The 16,751-nt window shown below is 41.9% G+C and overlaps 1 protein-coding gene across 11 annotated transcripts in view; it reads left to right on the plus strand.

Moving 5' to 3' along the window:
- The window catches only part of CCSER2 (coiled-coil serine rich protein 2), a 143,057-nt gene that overhangs the window by 58,312 nt on the left and 67,994 nt on the right, over positions 1–16,751 (plus strand). For 10 of the 11 annotated variants that reach the window (XR_001370398.2, XR_003549427.1, XM_006148710.3 and 7 more), the window contains 2 exons: positions 5,723–5,813; positions 12,639–12,801. Coding sequence is in view for 9 of the 11 variants with exons in the window: in XM_006148710.3 (XP_006148772.1) it covers positions 5,723–5,813; positions 12,639–12,801 (254 nt within the window). In the remaining 2 variants the exon portion in view is untranslated. Of the gene's footprint in view, positions 1–5,722; positions 5,814–11,853; positions 11,937–12,638; positions 12,802–16,751 lie in introns of those variants that run through there. The other variant, XM_027771956.1, reaches the window with a different exon arrangement.

Consider the following 16,751-nt stretch of genomic DNA (forward strand, 5'->3'; position numbering starts at 1 on the left):
GACACACAGCAGGTTATTCCCAAGGAAGCAGATAGGCTGGATTAAAGCAGCTGGTGGGCTCTTTGACAGCTGCCATAAAGTTTGTTTACCTGAGAATGGGTTTATTCTTCTCTAGATGCCAGGTGATAAACTCCAGGTCAAGTGGCTCTAAACTTCATAGGAGAGCCAGACTGGCTGGATTGGCTTTAGGATTAGTTAGTGGGATATTCATCTACTCAATACCCCTTAACCCAGGTCATGGAAATGCAGTGATTAAGGGAACACATTTTGCGTGGGCAACCCATGTAACATACTGCTGTAAAATCAAGCAGTGATCTGAGAAACCTTACCAAGTTTGCTGCCTCAGCTTCCCTTATGGGTTTTAAAGATACTATAAAATACTGGTTATTGGGACCAGCAGATGACATAGTGGTTATGTTGCTGGACTCCCACATAATTGACTGTGGCTCGAGTGTTGGACCTGGAGTCTTAAACTCATGCCAGGCACGTGTGCGTGGGTACCCAAAATCCTTAGAGGAGAATGGAAGAGAAGGGATTGCAGCATGGCCATCACCCCTGGGGTTTGATTACTTGCTTTCTGTCTGTTTCTCTCTGTCTCTTGGGCAAGTGCACATGCCCTATAGCAAAAATATGTCACTAAAAACAAAACAAAACAAACCCTAGTTATTTACAGGAAAAAGAAGAAAGCCAGTGGAAAGGTAGTGGACTCATCTTAACAGGGGTCTGTGTTTATTAAGGGATGACATGAACACAGGTCTGAATGCAGCACTGTTGAAGGTTGCGTTTATCGGTGGAGGCCTTGCTGGCCCCGCAGGGTTAGTGGGCACTAAATAAGTCTACCGTATCTCATTTTGGAGGAATGGGAAGAGCTAGAAGGCAAAGGTGAAAATGAGAATCCTGATCTGAAATCACCTGAACAGGTCCAGTAGATTAATCAAAATGAAGACTGATAAGAGGGTCAGGTTCTCTTGGCCTTCCTATCTCCCACCCTGGGGACCCTTAGGTCTTAGGAGTGTGAGTGGGTAAAATGGTCATGGAGTATTGAAGAGGCATTTCTGGGGTTCCCTGACATACGAGCTTGTAAACTTTGTTATCAAACCCGCTGGCAAAGCCCTGACTGGGGCTGTGGTTACACTAACAAGAGAGAAATGCATGGGTGATGGTTAAAGTGTACCTTTGGATGCAAATTGGAATCCTTAAACAGGCTTTATGTGAAGTGGTTCCTCTTTGGAATGTTTTATGGAAATGGTATTATGTTTGACTGGGGAATGTTGTTAAGTTATATCTTTTTGATACCTTAATTCTTTAGAATTATAAATTTTTTTAATAACTTCTAATTGTAAAAATTTATATAAAATTTACACTTAAAAGATGAAAAACAAAACCCACACCAAAACGTCCTATTATCTTTGTATCTTGGTCTGTTGTGGGGGTAGTTCTTTACTTCACATCTGTAAACCATTAACTTGCCACTTTCTCTGAGCCTAGAGACCAACCTGAGTTGAAAGCTTTGGGTCTTCCTAGTTTTTTACTGAGAACTTCCTAGGTATTTCCTGTTCTGGGCATTTCCGTGGCTTTCTGAATTCCCCAGTATGTTAGACACTTTTGAATTACCTGACTTCCCAGAGGAACTCCCTCCCTAGTCTCCTCTCTCAGCTTTTTTTTTTTTTTTTAGAGAGATTTTGTTGTTGTTGTTGTTGTAGAGCACATGCACTCACCAAAAACACAGAGAGACACAGAGACAGAAAGCAGGAAATCACCCCCCCCCCCAACAAGGGGGATGGTGTCACCTCGGTCCCTCTCCTCCATTCTCCTCTCAGGATTTTGGGCATGCATGCACATGTGCCTGGTATGACTTTCAGGCCTTCGGGTCCAGGATTTGATCCACAGTTGACCATTTGAGAGTCCAGTGACATAGCCATCACACCATTGCTGGTCCCCCCTCTCAGTTTTTAAGCTCTGTTGTAAATCTCACTGTAGTATTTTGCCCAAGGTTGTTTGCCATACAATGTCTTTGAGGACTGTTGGAGTGAATTCTGAATTAGGTCAGCCATGCAGGCAACTAGATAAATTAGACCAGACAAACATTGATTGTGTATAAGGCCTCTACTTTGCTCTAGGGCAGTCCACCCTAAAGAGATTTATGCATTGAATATATTAATTGAAATCCCTGTAGGATTTTGTTTGTTTGCTTTTCTACATATAGACAAGGCGATTCTAAAATTTATGTGGATGTACCAACAAACTTAGTAGTTCAGATTGTTCTGAAAAGGCATAATAAAGTTGGAGGAATTACTCTTTTAAAGCTATTGTACAACAATCCAGATACTGTAGATTTGGTAAAAGGATATTCAGGTAGATCAGGAACCTCAGACTCTAGAAAAGAAAAGAACCCATAGAAAAGCAGTTGGTTGTTCCTTGACAGGTGATGTTGCAGTCCCTTCTCCATTTTCCCCTCCGTTATAAATTTTGAACACTCAGGCTCATATGTTTGGTGTCTTTTTCAAGCTGCCGAGTCTGAGGCTTGAACTATGCAGGGAGCCATGTAAGATCAGCCACCTTAGCCCCCACGCCACTGGCTGGCCCTTTCTCCAGTGGATAGTGAAGGAGAAATGTGTCAAGGAAACACTGCCTCACTGTCTTATGGCTCACTATGTGAGTGGAATGGCATTTTCAGAGACCAGTTCTGCTAATAGGTGCTCAGTTTCAGTTCCAGTGGGACCTGTGGGAAGCTCAGAGTGCACAGACAGGCTTTCCGGGTCTCCTCCCGACTGAGGGTACGAGATGGTCTGCTCCTGGAAGCAGTGAGTGTGGACGTGGCTCCCCGCAGTGCAGGACTGCTAGCAAGAGAGGAGTTTGCCACAACAAACACAGGGCAGAAACTTTCCCACCTTGGCAGTCTGCACACCCCAGGGCGCTGCCCTTCCTGTTATTTTCTACCTTGTGCAGGTGAGCTCTAAGGTGGGGGAAAGAAGGTACAGTAGATTCTTTCCCTTTCCCTTTGCTTGTACTCATACTGCAGCATCTCATAATATCTCTGTGTAACTCCTCTCACAATTTAACAGAGACCTTCCTTCAACTTGAATGAGGGAGTGTGTGAGGGGACTGACTGAGGCACATGTTAGAATCTAGCCTTCTTACTCTGTGCTCTTTCTTGTCAAGTTCATGAAAATCTTCCAGTTGTCCTTTGTTTGGTGATGTCTCTTCTGCCTCATCTGCCCATATCTTCTCAATTATGTAGCAGACTCATCAGAATTATTAGATTCAAAAACTTACGTGTTGGTTACTCTTCTATTGAATCTGATCTTCCCTTTTCTTCTCTCTGATTGTTATTTTATTTCTGCCAGCCGTATTGATGCTGGTCTGCCTTTTTTATACTTAATTTCACTTAATAGACATCACATATACATATAATTTTTTTAAGAGGGATTTTTGCTATGGGGTGTGTGTGTTTGCTGGAGACGCAGAAAGAGACAGACAGAAAGCGAGAAATCACTCCCCAGGGGGAAGTGGCCATGCCGCACTTCCCTCTTTATTCTCGTGGGATTTGGGGCATGCTTGCACACATGCCTGGTGTGTTTCAAGCCACTGGGTCCCAAACTTGACCTGTGCTCGACCATGTGGGAGTCCAGTGCCTTAACCACTACGCCACCTGTTGTCCCCTCACATGTTTTTTTCTTTTCTTTTTTTTTTTAATAATTATTTTATTTAACTTTATGTATTATTATTGTTACTTTCCAGTTTGATCAGACAGACAGAGAAAGAGAGGGAAAGTGAGAAAGCAAGCCACCAGATTGAGGACTTGAACCACGGTTGGCCATGTGGGAGTCCAGCGTCTTTAACCACCACACCACCTTGCCGGCCCCCCACATGTTTTTTTCTTAAGCTAGGAACAAAGGAGTCATCCATGACTGCTTGCTTGCTGCTCAGTTGACTTGATCTTGTCGATTCTAACTTCTCAGTACATCTCATAACTGCTCAGTTGTCATTCTCACCAACACTGATTACTATCAGGCCACGTCATAGTCACATAGATTGTGCCATAGCCACAAAACTGGTTTCTCTGTCTCTCTTAAATCCATTCTTGAGACTGTAGCCAGATTTTTTAATGAAAATTTCAATTTGCCATTTCTTAAATTATTCAGTCTTGTGTATTTGAGCATATTTTGTTCCAAGCATATTGTTTTGTATATATTGGTAGCCACATCTGTCAAATTAATAAGAATGTGTCTTCTTGGCCACGTGGTAGGGCAGGACCAGTCTAACTACCTCAGAATTTGTTGGATCTCAAGACTAGTGGTGCCACATGTGCACCAGGACTGTTAAAAACATTTATTTTTTTCTTCATTAATTTTTAAAATTTTGCTAGAGGACAGATGTGCTTGCCAGGGAGAAAGTGTCCAAAAACTCAGCCCCCACCCCCCCACCCCCCGCATAAAACACAGTCCCTTTTATATTTCTTTCTCCTTTTGGGATTCTGGACACTTATACTTATGCATGTGGCCTTTCTCTCAAGCCACTGGGTCCAGTCCTTGAACTGTGGGGTGGCTATGTGGGATCCAGCCACCTTTACCACCATGCTAAGGGCTGGTCTTATTTTACTTACTTTTAGTTTTCCAAGGGCACTATTGGGTCAGAAAAGTCATGGCGTATCTTTTACTGCTTCTGTTTCTCTTTGCAAAAATGCATCATGGCTTTTCTGAAAACCCAGTAGTTGGATGGAGTACCTGAGCAGTTTCAGTTTTATTCATATCATCTGTAATAATGTAGACATTCCCTTCTTTGTTTTTCATGGCCATAATCTCAGTTGTTGAAAAACCTGTGGACTTGGAAACGTTTTATTTAAATACAATAGAAACGGTCTTAAATACTGATTTTGAAGGATCCATCAGTAGGCTGTCAGTCAAGCTAAGTTCTTTGCCTGCAAGGTAGTTGTTATTTACTCATTTCATTAAGCTTCAGAACCAGTCTTTGAAAACAAAACCCTGCTTTTGTGAGGGGAGAACACAGCTGACATGGTTGCTGGTAGAGCCCAGCAGGTCTGCTTCTCCTAGTGCATCGGTTGGACTCCTTCGTTTTCAGTCAGACCAAGAGGCGGAGTGGTGCTGGCCATAAGGTAGCAGGCGAGTTTGGCCCAAGGAAGGAAATGGCTCATTGTATCGTTATGGGCTGATTTCACTATGTTATGTAGGGATCCAGCCCCTAGGAATACTAACACTCCTCCCACACTGAAAGTGAGGAGATTTTGGCAGGTAGGCCCTGTTTGGATCAGTCTTGTTACCAGGAAACTTGCTAGAAGCATAGACTCAGGAGCTAGACCTGCGTGCACAGCCGATCTTGCCCGGCGTGCAGGCTGTCTCTGTTTAGCTTGGTCGTATATAGAGGGATCATAACAGTCACTAACTCACAAGTTTATTTTGAAGATTAAATAAAGGAAGTAATGTCTGTGAAGTGCAGAACAATACATGGCACACTGACAAGTTCTGTAAACATTTTCTAGAATGAAGATAATCTACTGATGAGGAAGATTAGGATAAGGATGTGACAAACCTTGATTAAATAAACAAGGAATCTTTTTTGAAATTTAAAACATTTTTACGCCTTTTATTCTTATGATGTGAACTTTGAGTAAATCCAGGTTGCTAAATGATGATGTTGCCAAACTAATGACGATGTGCATCCTTAGAGCTCAGTTACAGCCTCTTTACTGCTTCGTTCGTAGGATATTCTGAACAATCTTGAATCATGTGACCTTGAGGATGATGACCTTATGCTTGATGTGGAACTTCCTGAAGATGCACCTCTTGAAAATGGTAAGTGTAGGCAGTGCTAACCTCCAGGGATGCACGCTTGAAGCTACTTGACTATGTCCAACTTGATGTTTTTACTCGAAGACTTCTATCTTTCTTAATTGTCAGAGGGCAAGGTTAAGTAATTATCTAGAGAGTTTTCCTTTGGTTTTTATAAACATTATTCTATTTAGTTTTTCTTTATTATTTTTTAAGCTTTCACTAGAGTGCACGTGTGCTTGGCATAGAGAGAGAACGAGCAAGTGAGCGAGCTGGAGGACTGCGCCATTGGCCGTGTGAGACCTGGCCCCCTTAATGTAGCCCTTCATATTTAGAACCAGTCTTTTTGTTGTCGTTTATCTTGCAGAATAGAGACAGAGACAGACAGAGACTACCCCCGAAGGGGCCTGGTCATGCCTCAGTCCTTTTTCCTTCCCATCAAGATTTTGAGTGTATGCACAACACACTCAGCATGTTTTTCAAGCCACTGGGGCCAGTACTCAAATGGCGACCAGCCTTTAGGGATGCAGTTCCCAGTGTACTCTGCCTAACGACTGTGCGCACAGCCAGGCCACAGTCAGTCTTTTCTTTGTTTGTTTTTAAAGATTATTTATTTAATTGTATTTGTTGTTATTACTTTTTTTCTATTTTTTAAAAAATTTGAACAGAGAGAGAGAAAGGGAAAGTGAGAAAGCAAGCCACCAGGTCCAGGACTTTGATTTCAGAAATACTAGTAGTAAGATATGTTAATTTGATAACTATTTTAAAATTATTTACTCCGAGGAAGAATAATCCTCTCTGAAATAGTCATTCTGCTCTCCTAGAGTATCTTTTCTGGGTCCTGGTAATGCTAGGGTGAGGTAATATAATCAATATGCAAGAGGGACCCGGGATTCTTTCAGTAACAGCATTTGTAGAGTTTTCTGTCCTAAGGACTGGTGGAGAATCAGAGACCAGCCGGAAAGCCCAAGGGCGAGGGTCGGAGTGTGGATACTCCAGGGGAAGAAGTGGCTGCAAGGATCTGAGAATTCCCCGACAGTCCACAGTAACTCATTCTTCTGGACTTCCTAGGGCCAGGGGTAAAGGATATAAGGATGAATGGAGTCCTTTTCATTCATGGTGCTAGGAAAATGCGAAGACACTTCAGAGGGGGCTTCACAGGAATCAGGAGCCTTCTTGTAGCTTTGCCGCCAGCTTATTCCTTGTATGAGGCTTACTTACTTTCAGCTTTTGCCATAGGGCGCATACATTCGCTAGAGAGAGACAGAGGACAGACAGAAGGAAAATGAGGACTCATTCCCCTGGGGATGGGCATGCTGCAATCCTGTTTCCATTTTTCTCTTGGATTTTGGGCATGTGCATGTGTGCATAAACACACACAGACACACACACACACAGAGTATGATTTTTAAGTTGCCTCGTTGCCTGGTCCAGGACTCAAACCATGGTTGGCCCTAGTGAGAGTCTGTGCCTTAACTTCCATGCCTCCAACTGACCCCATGGCTTTTTAGTTTATTTTTTTTTCTTCCCAGGAAGCGATATAATGATCAGTCTCAAAATTTTAGTGGTTTTCAATATAAAATTTTGTTTTCTTATTCATGGATTCATGGCATCTGGGGAAACTCGGGCTGTCGCACCGAGCTCAAGGCTGCTCCACATGGAGACCAAGACCATGAGTGTGGGGCAGGTGGTTCTGCGGCGGGCAGTAGCAGGGCGGCACGATGAGCAGAGACATGCATGTCTCTCCATGTTGTGGCCTGGAGCCCGCACACTGACACTGCAGAGACACTGTGCTGGCCGTGCCTGGCATTCTCCACCGGGGTTGGGAAGTCTCCTCTGACAGAGGACTGTGCATGAGAGGAGAGTGAGGAATGTGGACAACATGCACACTATTACAGGGTAAAGGCTGTTCACCTTCTTGTGACTCTTGTAACTGTCATGAGGGAGAGTCTAGCAAGCAGAGCCTAATTCCAGTGCTGAGGAAGAAAAATGAAGTCAACTCCCAAGAACAGGGAAAACAACAGAACTCCCAGGCTTATAAGCCCGAAGAGACCATAAGGAGCTAAGGGAGATTCAGTTGTAGCACAAGGCTCTCTGACCTATGAGGCAGGATTTCTGGGACAGCAAAGGTTGTGATGGTTATATCACTGGGTTCCCATGTAGTCGACCGCAGTTCAAGTCCTGGACCTGGTGGCTTAAAACTCATGCCAGACGCACATGTATGTGTGTGATCAAGATCTCGAGAGGAGAAGGGATTGCAGTGTGGCTGTTTCCCCTGGGGTGTGATTTCTCGCTTTCTGTCTCTCTGGTGAGTGCATGTGCCCCATAGCAAAAAAAGTCTCCTAAAAAAACAAAACCAAAAACGAGGGACCAGCAGTTAGTGTAATGGCTATGTCGCTGGACTCACACGTAGTCGACCGCGGTTGGTGTCCCAGACCCAGCTTAAACTCACGCTGGGTGTGTGTGTGTGCATGCCCAAGATCCCGAGAGGAGAATGGAGGAGAAGGGATTGCGGCGTGGCCATCCCCCTGGGGGGTGATTTCTCGCTTTCTGTCTCTCTCTGTCTGGCGAGCACACGCACCCTATAGCAAAAACCTCTCAAAAAAAACAAACAAACAAACAAACAAAAAACACCAAAAACCAAAAACGACAGGGTTTCAGAACAGAACAGTTCAGTAGGTGATAGAAATCTGAGTTGGTGGTCAGGAAGATCAAGTGGAAAAACACTTGTAGAACACAGAGGGAAAATGTAAACCACTGGAAATTATAGGAGGAAAAAAAATACGATCCTCTCTCGTTTTTATCGCCAAAACAGATTTGTGTTCACTGGCAAGAGGGAGGAGAGAGAAGCAGAGAGACAGAGAGGGGAGAAGATGTGAAAGAGTAGCACCCTACAGTGGGATATGGTCATGCCACAGTCCTTTTCTTTCCCTTTCTCCGTCCTGTCAATATTGTATCATGCACACACAGGCGATGTGGTTATTAAGGCACTCGATCCCACTTGGCTGACCACACAGCTTGAGTCCTGGAACCAGAGGCTTGGAAATCACAATTTGAAAATCAGGATGGTTGCACGTGCGAACATGCCCAAAATCCCAAGAGGAGGATGGAGGAGCTGAGATTGTGGCATGGCCACCCCCCGAGGGGTCTGGGGAACCGATGTCTCACTTTTCTTCTCTCTCTTCTCTGGCAAGCACACATGCCCTATGGCCCTCCCCTCGCAAAAAAAGTGTATTTATTTATAGGTGTAATGATTAATATATTGATGTTGAAGAAATAGCAGTATGATTGCTTTGTGGTAGCCTGCTGTAATTGATAGGATTGTTTCATGGTAGGCTAGCCTATATACTAATAAATGAATCATTATAACATGTTTATGGCATATATTAATAATATTGTAGTCATATTCATAATACAATATTGGAAACATAGTTACATTTTTTAAGAAAAACACCTTTGGGGCATGTGGTGTGGTGGTTAAGGATGCTGGACTCCCACATGGTTGACCATGGTTCAAGTCCCAGACTGGCAGCTTGCTTTCTCTCTTTCTCTCTCTCTCTCTCTCTTTGTCCCTCTCTGGTCTAAATAAATAAACAGGGAGAGCGATAAGTAAATGGATAAGTAAAGTTAAATAAAATAATTCTTTTTTTAAAATTTTTAAAATTATTTTATTTACCTTTATTTATTGTTATTATTATTTTCCAACTTAACCAGAGAGAGACAGAGAGAAAGAGAGAAGGAAAGTGAGAAAGCAAGCCACCAGGTTCGAGACTTGAACCGCAGTCAGCCATATGGGAGTCTAGCGCCTTTAACCACCATGCCACCTGGCGGCCCCCAAAATAATTCTTTTAAAAAAATATAAAAAGAACACCTACTTTGATGATAGGCTGAGAGGGAGGAGGAGACACTACCTTTTTTTTTTTTTCTCATGGTACTACATGTTGTTCCTTTGTCAGATCAAGAAGAATGGGTGTGATGAGTCCCATTCCCATCTCTGAGTTAGCTAGCTCAGCTCCTTTTCCTCTCCAGAGGGTACAAGTCCTGATACTGTCTGTTTTCTGGTGAGATCAGAAAGCTCATGAAAAATGCATATTATAAAAAAACTGCACATGGATTTCAGAATTTTTTTGCATCAAAATTTGTACTTTAATTCATTTTTTTATGAACTTTTGGAAATCCCCTCACATGTAGAGTGAAAGAAGTCCTAAATGACTGTTCACTTCACCGGGAACTGCTGCCTTTGTCCTTTGGAGGTAGAGACTGCCTTTCAGAGGGCTGTGTCTGTCCCCTTGTGACGGTCCTTAGCTCAGAGTTGGGGTCAGATTTGGCCTTAGGAGTGAATCTGGCCTGTACATTTTTTTGATCAGCACAGTGGCCTACCAGTGTTTCATTCGGGGTATTTGGAAGGGTCTCTCTTGGTTTCCTCTGCCCTGCTCTTCATTTGTCAGGCTAATGTGTATAAGCATGGGGATGCCAAGTGTCTCAGGCAGGTGTAGGCAGGGCATTTCCTGCGGAGTATTGGAATAGCCGTCTTTCTGCAGTTCAGCCCATGCTGACTTGATTCGAACAACAGTCTTATCCTGGAAATGTTTACCATGTGTATTTGCTGTTGGGCTTGTGGTTGAGCTCCACTTTGGTAGAGATCCCTGAGTTTGGAGTCTGTGTGGTACCAGCCCGTAGCAGTGTCACAGAGGCACACCATGCCCTGCAGCACGGTTGCTCAGGCCTGTAGCCCATCTTCCGGCCTGTTGCCTGGTGTGCTTGCTTCTCCTGTTGGTGCTGTGTTGATACCAGCCTAAGAATGTGTCAGGTGGTCCTTAGACAACATTTCTTGCTTTGAGAGAGTGGAATTTTTCCTGATTGAATTAAGGGATAGGATGTATGTTATTTCTTAGAGAAATATATATTAAAGTAACATTTTAATGCCCTGTAGAAGTACTTATGGAGCTTAGCTGAATCCCTGAATATAATAAAGAGACTAGCTTTAAGCCTTCTTAAGAATTTTTTTTGGAATCTTATTTTCTACTAGTTTTTTTTTTTTTTTTCCTTCTTCTTTTAGATATAACAGTCATTGTGTCTTTAATTTTTTGGTCAGGTTTTCTGTTAGTGAACTTAAGAAAACTACATCTTGATTTATTTCATAAGATGATAAGAAATTGTTTAATTCCAAATGTAAGACTTTGAAAAGTGTTTCCTTACTTAAAAAGATCTTTTCTATCTCCACAAAATGACTACTCTAATGGATATTTCAGTGTCCTTTCAAAACTTACTTAAATTATTGGGAACCAGCAGTTAGCGTAATGGCTGGGTCACTGGACTCCCACGTAGTCGACCGCGGTTCGTGTCCCGGACCTGGTGGCTTAAAACTCACGCCGGGTGCATGTGCGTGCGTGCCTAAGATCCCGAGAGGAGAATGGAGGAGAAGGGATTGCGGTGTGACCATCCCCTCTGGAGGGTGATTTCTCGCTTTCTATCTCTCTGTCTCTTTCTGTCTGTCTGGCGAGCGCACACGCCCTATAGCGAAAACCTCTCAAAAAAAAACAACAAAAAAACCCAAACAACAACTTACTTAAATTATTATGCATTTAGAGGAGATATATTCAAATGAGTGCACTGTATATGAGAATTGGACATCTTACTTTATTTTAAATACATCATCATTTTGGATGCGAGAAGTTTGTTTTCACTCTGTACTGTAATGAAATGTCTGGCATATTTCAAATTTAAGTTTTTAGTGAAGTTAAACAGGCATTTAAGTGAAGCTTTTGTAAAAATAATTAGGGATTACATTGACTTCTAAAGCTTTATGAACTTTCTCATCTGGTCTCACAGTTCTCAGTCCAGTGAGACCTCCTCATTCTGTGGCTGGAGTGCTAGCTGTATTTTTAGTAACAGTCCTAACTCTGCAGCTATGTCAGCTCCGAGCAAAGAAGGAGTCACAGGGCCGACTGGGCCTGCTTCCCACGGGGAGGGCTGGGAGTTGAGCAGGAAGGAAGGCCTGTTCCAGCCCCAGCCCCAGCCCCAGCCTTGGTGTGCAGCACTGTGGGAGGGACAGCAGAGGCACACTGTCTTCCTTGTCCAAAGTAACTCTCTCAGAGAAGTAACTCTGTCAGAGCGTGCTCGGATATGCAAGGAAAACATGTTGGGGTGAGTGAAGAAGCTTGGGGTGTTTCAAAGAGATTCTTTTCGTGTTTTGTGGTGTTTGGATTTCAGGGAGTGTACAGTTTGTTGCTGTAAAAGTACTGCCTTTGTTTTCAGTGGCATTTCAGACTTGCAAACAAGCTCTATTGCAGGCAGATTGAAGCGTCTTATTTTCTAAAAATGTGAGCTTACTTTAAATATTTATTTGTGATGAAAATTTAGTTTGTGCTTGTTGAAATCAGTGAGAATTTAGCTGGGACATTCACTTTTAGGAATGGGCTCTATACTAGACTTAATAATCTGCTTTTTCCTAGCATTTTCATTCTCAAATCAGATCAAACTTGCGATAGTGATGAAAACCACTTAAAACTGACTACTGATGTTTACAACGTATAACGTTGATTGTAAGGGTAATTTCCTTGTTTTAAAACTGTGGCAATTCATTGTTTACTTTATGATTGTGATACACACACACACACACACATATAGTATTATAATTCACTCCAATTTGAATAACATAAAGTCAGTTTTCACTGAAAGAGCTGATTATTTTGGAAATCTTGATTTTGTGACTACCTTGCCTGAATGACTGGCATTTTTGGAATATTACTTTTATATTTTTAGCAGCATTTAATCACTAAGCTCTATGTAGTTAACTTTTATAGAATGTGTACATGCTTATGGTCATTTATTTTCAACTCTGTCTAGTGGAGTGTGACAATATGAACCGCTTTGATCGGCCAGACAGGAATGTGCGGCAGTCTCAGGAAGGGTTTTGGAAAAGGACCCCCCAGAGGTGGAGTGCCCGAGACCATTACCACCTCAGCCATCCTGACCACTGTCACCCCCATGGGAAAAGTGACTTGAGCAGGTGAGTGCTGTTCTAACCTACATTTCGTTTCCTGTCCTCCGATGAAGTTTAAATGATCATCCTCTCTGCTCTCTTACTGTTTTTGTCTGGTTTACAGAGGCACCAGTAAAACCTTTCAAGTTACATGTGGTCCTAATTGGAGTAATATGTCAAATTCTTTATTTTTGACTAATTTTTTTATTAGCTTTGTCATAAATATGTCATAAATATATGTACTTTGTTTTTATCTATCATTCAAACTTTAATAAGTTATGTGCAATTTTTATAGTTTTCATTTGGGAATTGTTAACTTTGCTAAAGTTTATATTTTTTCTTAATAATTATATGTAAATTAGTGCCAAGAGATTGTCTTCTTTTGCTTATATTTATATTTAATAATTTCACAAGTACTATTAAAAGCAGAAGGTACTATTCTTGTTGGAAGTCCTTTCTTTTTGAAGTGTAGGATAGTCTTTAATTTGATCAGACCTGAAATGAAATGAGGCTCCATAGTCATTCAAACTTGAGATTAAAACCTCAAAACCTGGTACCAGCGCATGGCATAATGGTTATGTAACTGAGCTCCCATGTAGTGGGCCACAGTGTCCCAGACCCGGTGGCTTACAACTCACACTGGGCATACAACTCACACTGGGCATATGTGCGTGCATGCCCAAGATCCAGAGGAGGATGGAGGAGAAGAGATTGCAGTGTGGCCATCCCCCTGGGGGATGATTTCTCACTTTATTTCTCTCTGGTGAGCACACACGTCCTATAACAAAAATCTCTCTCAAAAAAACAAAACAAAACAAAACAAACCTGGTGTGGCACAGATTAGCTTTGTAGGCTTAGATAAGTTATTTAACCCCTCTGTACACCAGTTCACATTTCTAAGACATAGTGATTGCTTTCATTCAGTGTTTAAGGATCCCAGATAAAAGTGCTTGGAGCAGTGTCTGGACAGTAGGTACCCAGTGGCAGTTTCTATTATTATTATTCCTTTCCACCCTCTTATCTCAGTTTGTGAAGGATTTGAAGTAATTTTGGAACATATTTACAATACAAAAAATTGAGATAAGGAAATAATGGGAGGAAAACACATGGTCTAGTCTTAAAGTAAGATAAAAATGTTTCTAAGATTCTCTGCAGCAAAAGCAAAGAACAAAACTTGATCTACTACAAGATGTATAGTGTGCGTAAGAAAAAGCATGTATTTCTCCTGAATTAATTTGCTTTTGTGAGAGAAGCACCTGAGAGGTGTTGCTCGCATGAGTTTTTACAGTACTACCTTGTGATAGAGAGGACAGGTTCCAGACAGTCTCCCAAAGCAGAAATAGTGATAAAGTTCTTAGGCCTGTTTCTTAGTTACATTCTGCCATGCAAGCCACACATAATTATAGTCCAAGTGAGAAAAGACAGTTCTTCAGTAGATCAAGGAACAGCGATGTCCAGCTCAATCTCCTTCTGTTAGTCTAATTCAGTGCAAGGAGGTAACGGGGAAGATAATCTACAAGAATGCAGAGTATATGTCCTTTTAGGTGTAATTGTGTCTATTATATTTCTTAAATCTGAGCTTTTGCTAAGAAATGGATATGAGAGAATTGGTATTATGAGGCTCGAATCTGATATAAAGACAGTCTTTGCTGCCAACAATAAGGATTATGTTTTTCTGTTCTTAGTATATATAAGAAGATAAATTTAAGGACAACTTATGAAAATTTGGAAGCCTTACTAACAGATGAACCATTGTTCATCCTTAAGATTTATTCATTCATTTAACAAATACTCACTGAGGGCTTACCTATATGTTAGCCACTGGGCAGCATTCTGGACCTGGGGTGAATTTGGAGAGATGTGAGAGGTGAGAGCTGTGGACTGGTAATGGCCTTTTGGAGCATTGTGTTGAAGATGATAAGAATCCTGCAGTGAGTGGGCTCAGTAGGAAATTTTTGCATTACTCAGGATAAATGTGCCTGTGGGCCAGCAGGTGGTATCGTAGTCAAGGTGCTGGACTCCCACATGACCGACCATGGTTCAAGTCCTGGACCTGGTGGCTTGAAAAAAAAGTCATGGCGGACATGTATGTGTACATGCCAAAATCCCAGCAGGAGAATGAAAGAGAAGGGATTGTGACATGGCCATCCCACTTTGGGGCGATTTTTCACTTTCCCTCTCACTGTCTGTCTCTCTCTGGAAAGTGCACATGCTCTATGGCAAAAACCTTAAAATAAATAAATAATTTAAAAAAGATTCATGTGCCTGTTTCTTCCTGCACAGAGGCTATTAGTATGTACTTCCTGCTGCCAAGGTCTTAGAGTCAGACTGGTTCCATAGCGAGTAGTTAAGGGAGCCAGATCCTACATAGCTGACCTCAATTTGAGTTCCAGCCCACCAGTTTGAAAAATGCACTGGGCGCATATGTCTGCATGTCCAGAATCCAGACATGATGGAGAGATGGAGGAGAAAGGATTGTGATGTGGCCACATCCCATTGTAGGGTACTACCCGCTTCCCTGTCTGGCTACTGTATGCATACTCTGGCAATTGAAAGAAAAAGGTACTCATTGTCTATGGGAAGACAGACATGCAGGTGGTTAGAAAAAGGTACTCATTGTCTATGGGAAGACAGACATGCAGGTGGTTCTATGTGGTCTGTGCAGCAGTGCTGATGGGTGCCCCAGTAAGATGGTGCACAGGATTCCAGGAACATGCAGCAGCTGGTTTTTTGTCTAGGAAAGAGGAGTGAAAAGAAGTTCCTGTTGAATTGATTCTGAATGACTGTATGACTGTAGAGGTTGTAGAGGAAAGCTTTCTATGGGCGAAAAGTTAGTGTTCTAGATGGAAAACAAATGGCATGTGCAAAACATGTGTGAAAGGAATAGCATTTTCAGAGAACTTCCCTTGCTAGGTTCACCATGCTGCATTACTGGGTTGTTTGGAGGAATGAGTGGTTGTGATTGCTAACTAGCAAAACTGTCCTATCTGCTATTTATGATAAACCGTGACCAATTAAATTTAAAGTGAGGTTATTAATCAGACTTTAAATGGAATGAACTACCTAGAGGCAGTTCTCTCGGGGTCAAGTATTCTTAGGCCCCTTTCTGTTGAGATTTAGGGCATTTGGCTGGTCAGCTCCTACTGTTTCCTGATTGTGCCTCACGGTCTTGGCCTCTAGTTACTTTCCCCCTCCTAGTGAGTGACTTCAGTGTTTGCATATGACTTATTTAGCTCCCCTGCTCCTTAGTTTACTAGTATTCTCTACATGCAGGAGAGGTTGTCTGAGAACAGCTGGATTTTCTCCTTTTCAATCTGGAACCTTTTTTCTCTTGTGTAGTTGTTTCAGCTAAGACCTCTGGTACAGTGTTTATTAGAAGTGTCGAGAGCTATAGGCTGTCTGATTTCTGGTAATGGAGGGAATTATTTTTTCTCTTTTCTCCTTAAATATGTTAGCTGTGGGATTTTTTGGTAAATATTATTCCTTACTTTGAAGAAGTTATCTTCTATTTGTAGTTTGTTGAATGTTTTTATTAGGAATGTTGGATTTTATCAGATTTCTGTGTCTGTTGAGATAATCTCCACCCCCACACCGCTCACAGACTGTACTAATGTGGTATTTTACATGGACTGATTTTCAGATGTGTACCAATTTTGCTTTTCTTGGATAAATCCCACTTTGTCATATATAATCTTTTATATGCTGCTTGATTTAATTTACTTATGTTGAGGATTGTTGTGTATATTTTCTTAAGAAATACTGGTCTGTAGTTTTCTTGAGATGTCTTTGGTTTTGGAATCAGGACCACAGAGACCGAATTAGGAAGTATTCCACTTCTGTTTTTGTGAAGAATTTGAGAGATATTTGTTCACTTTTCTTAGAGTGTTACGTACAATTCACCAGTGAAGTAATCGGGGCCTATCCTTTTTTTTTTTTTTTTTTTTGGCCAGGGTTTTTTTTTCAGATCTTTCTCTGCC

The sequence above is a fragment of the Tupaia chinensis genome, unplaced genomic scaffold, assembly GCF_000334495.1.
Source record: "Tupaia chinensis unplaced genomic scaffold, TupChi_1.0 Scaffold000240_1, whole genome shotgun sequence".
Lineage (NCBI taxonomy): Eukaryota > Metazoa > Chordata > Mammalia > Scandentia > Tupaiidae > Tupaia > Tupaia belangeri.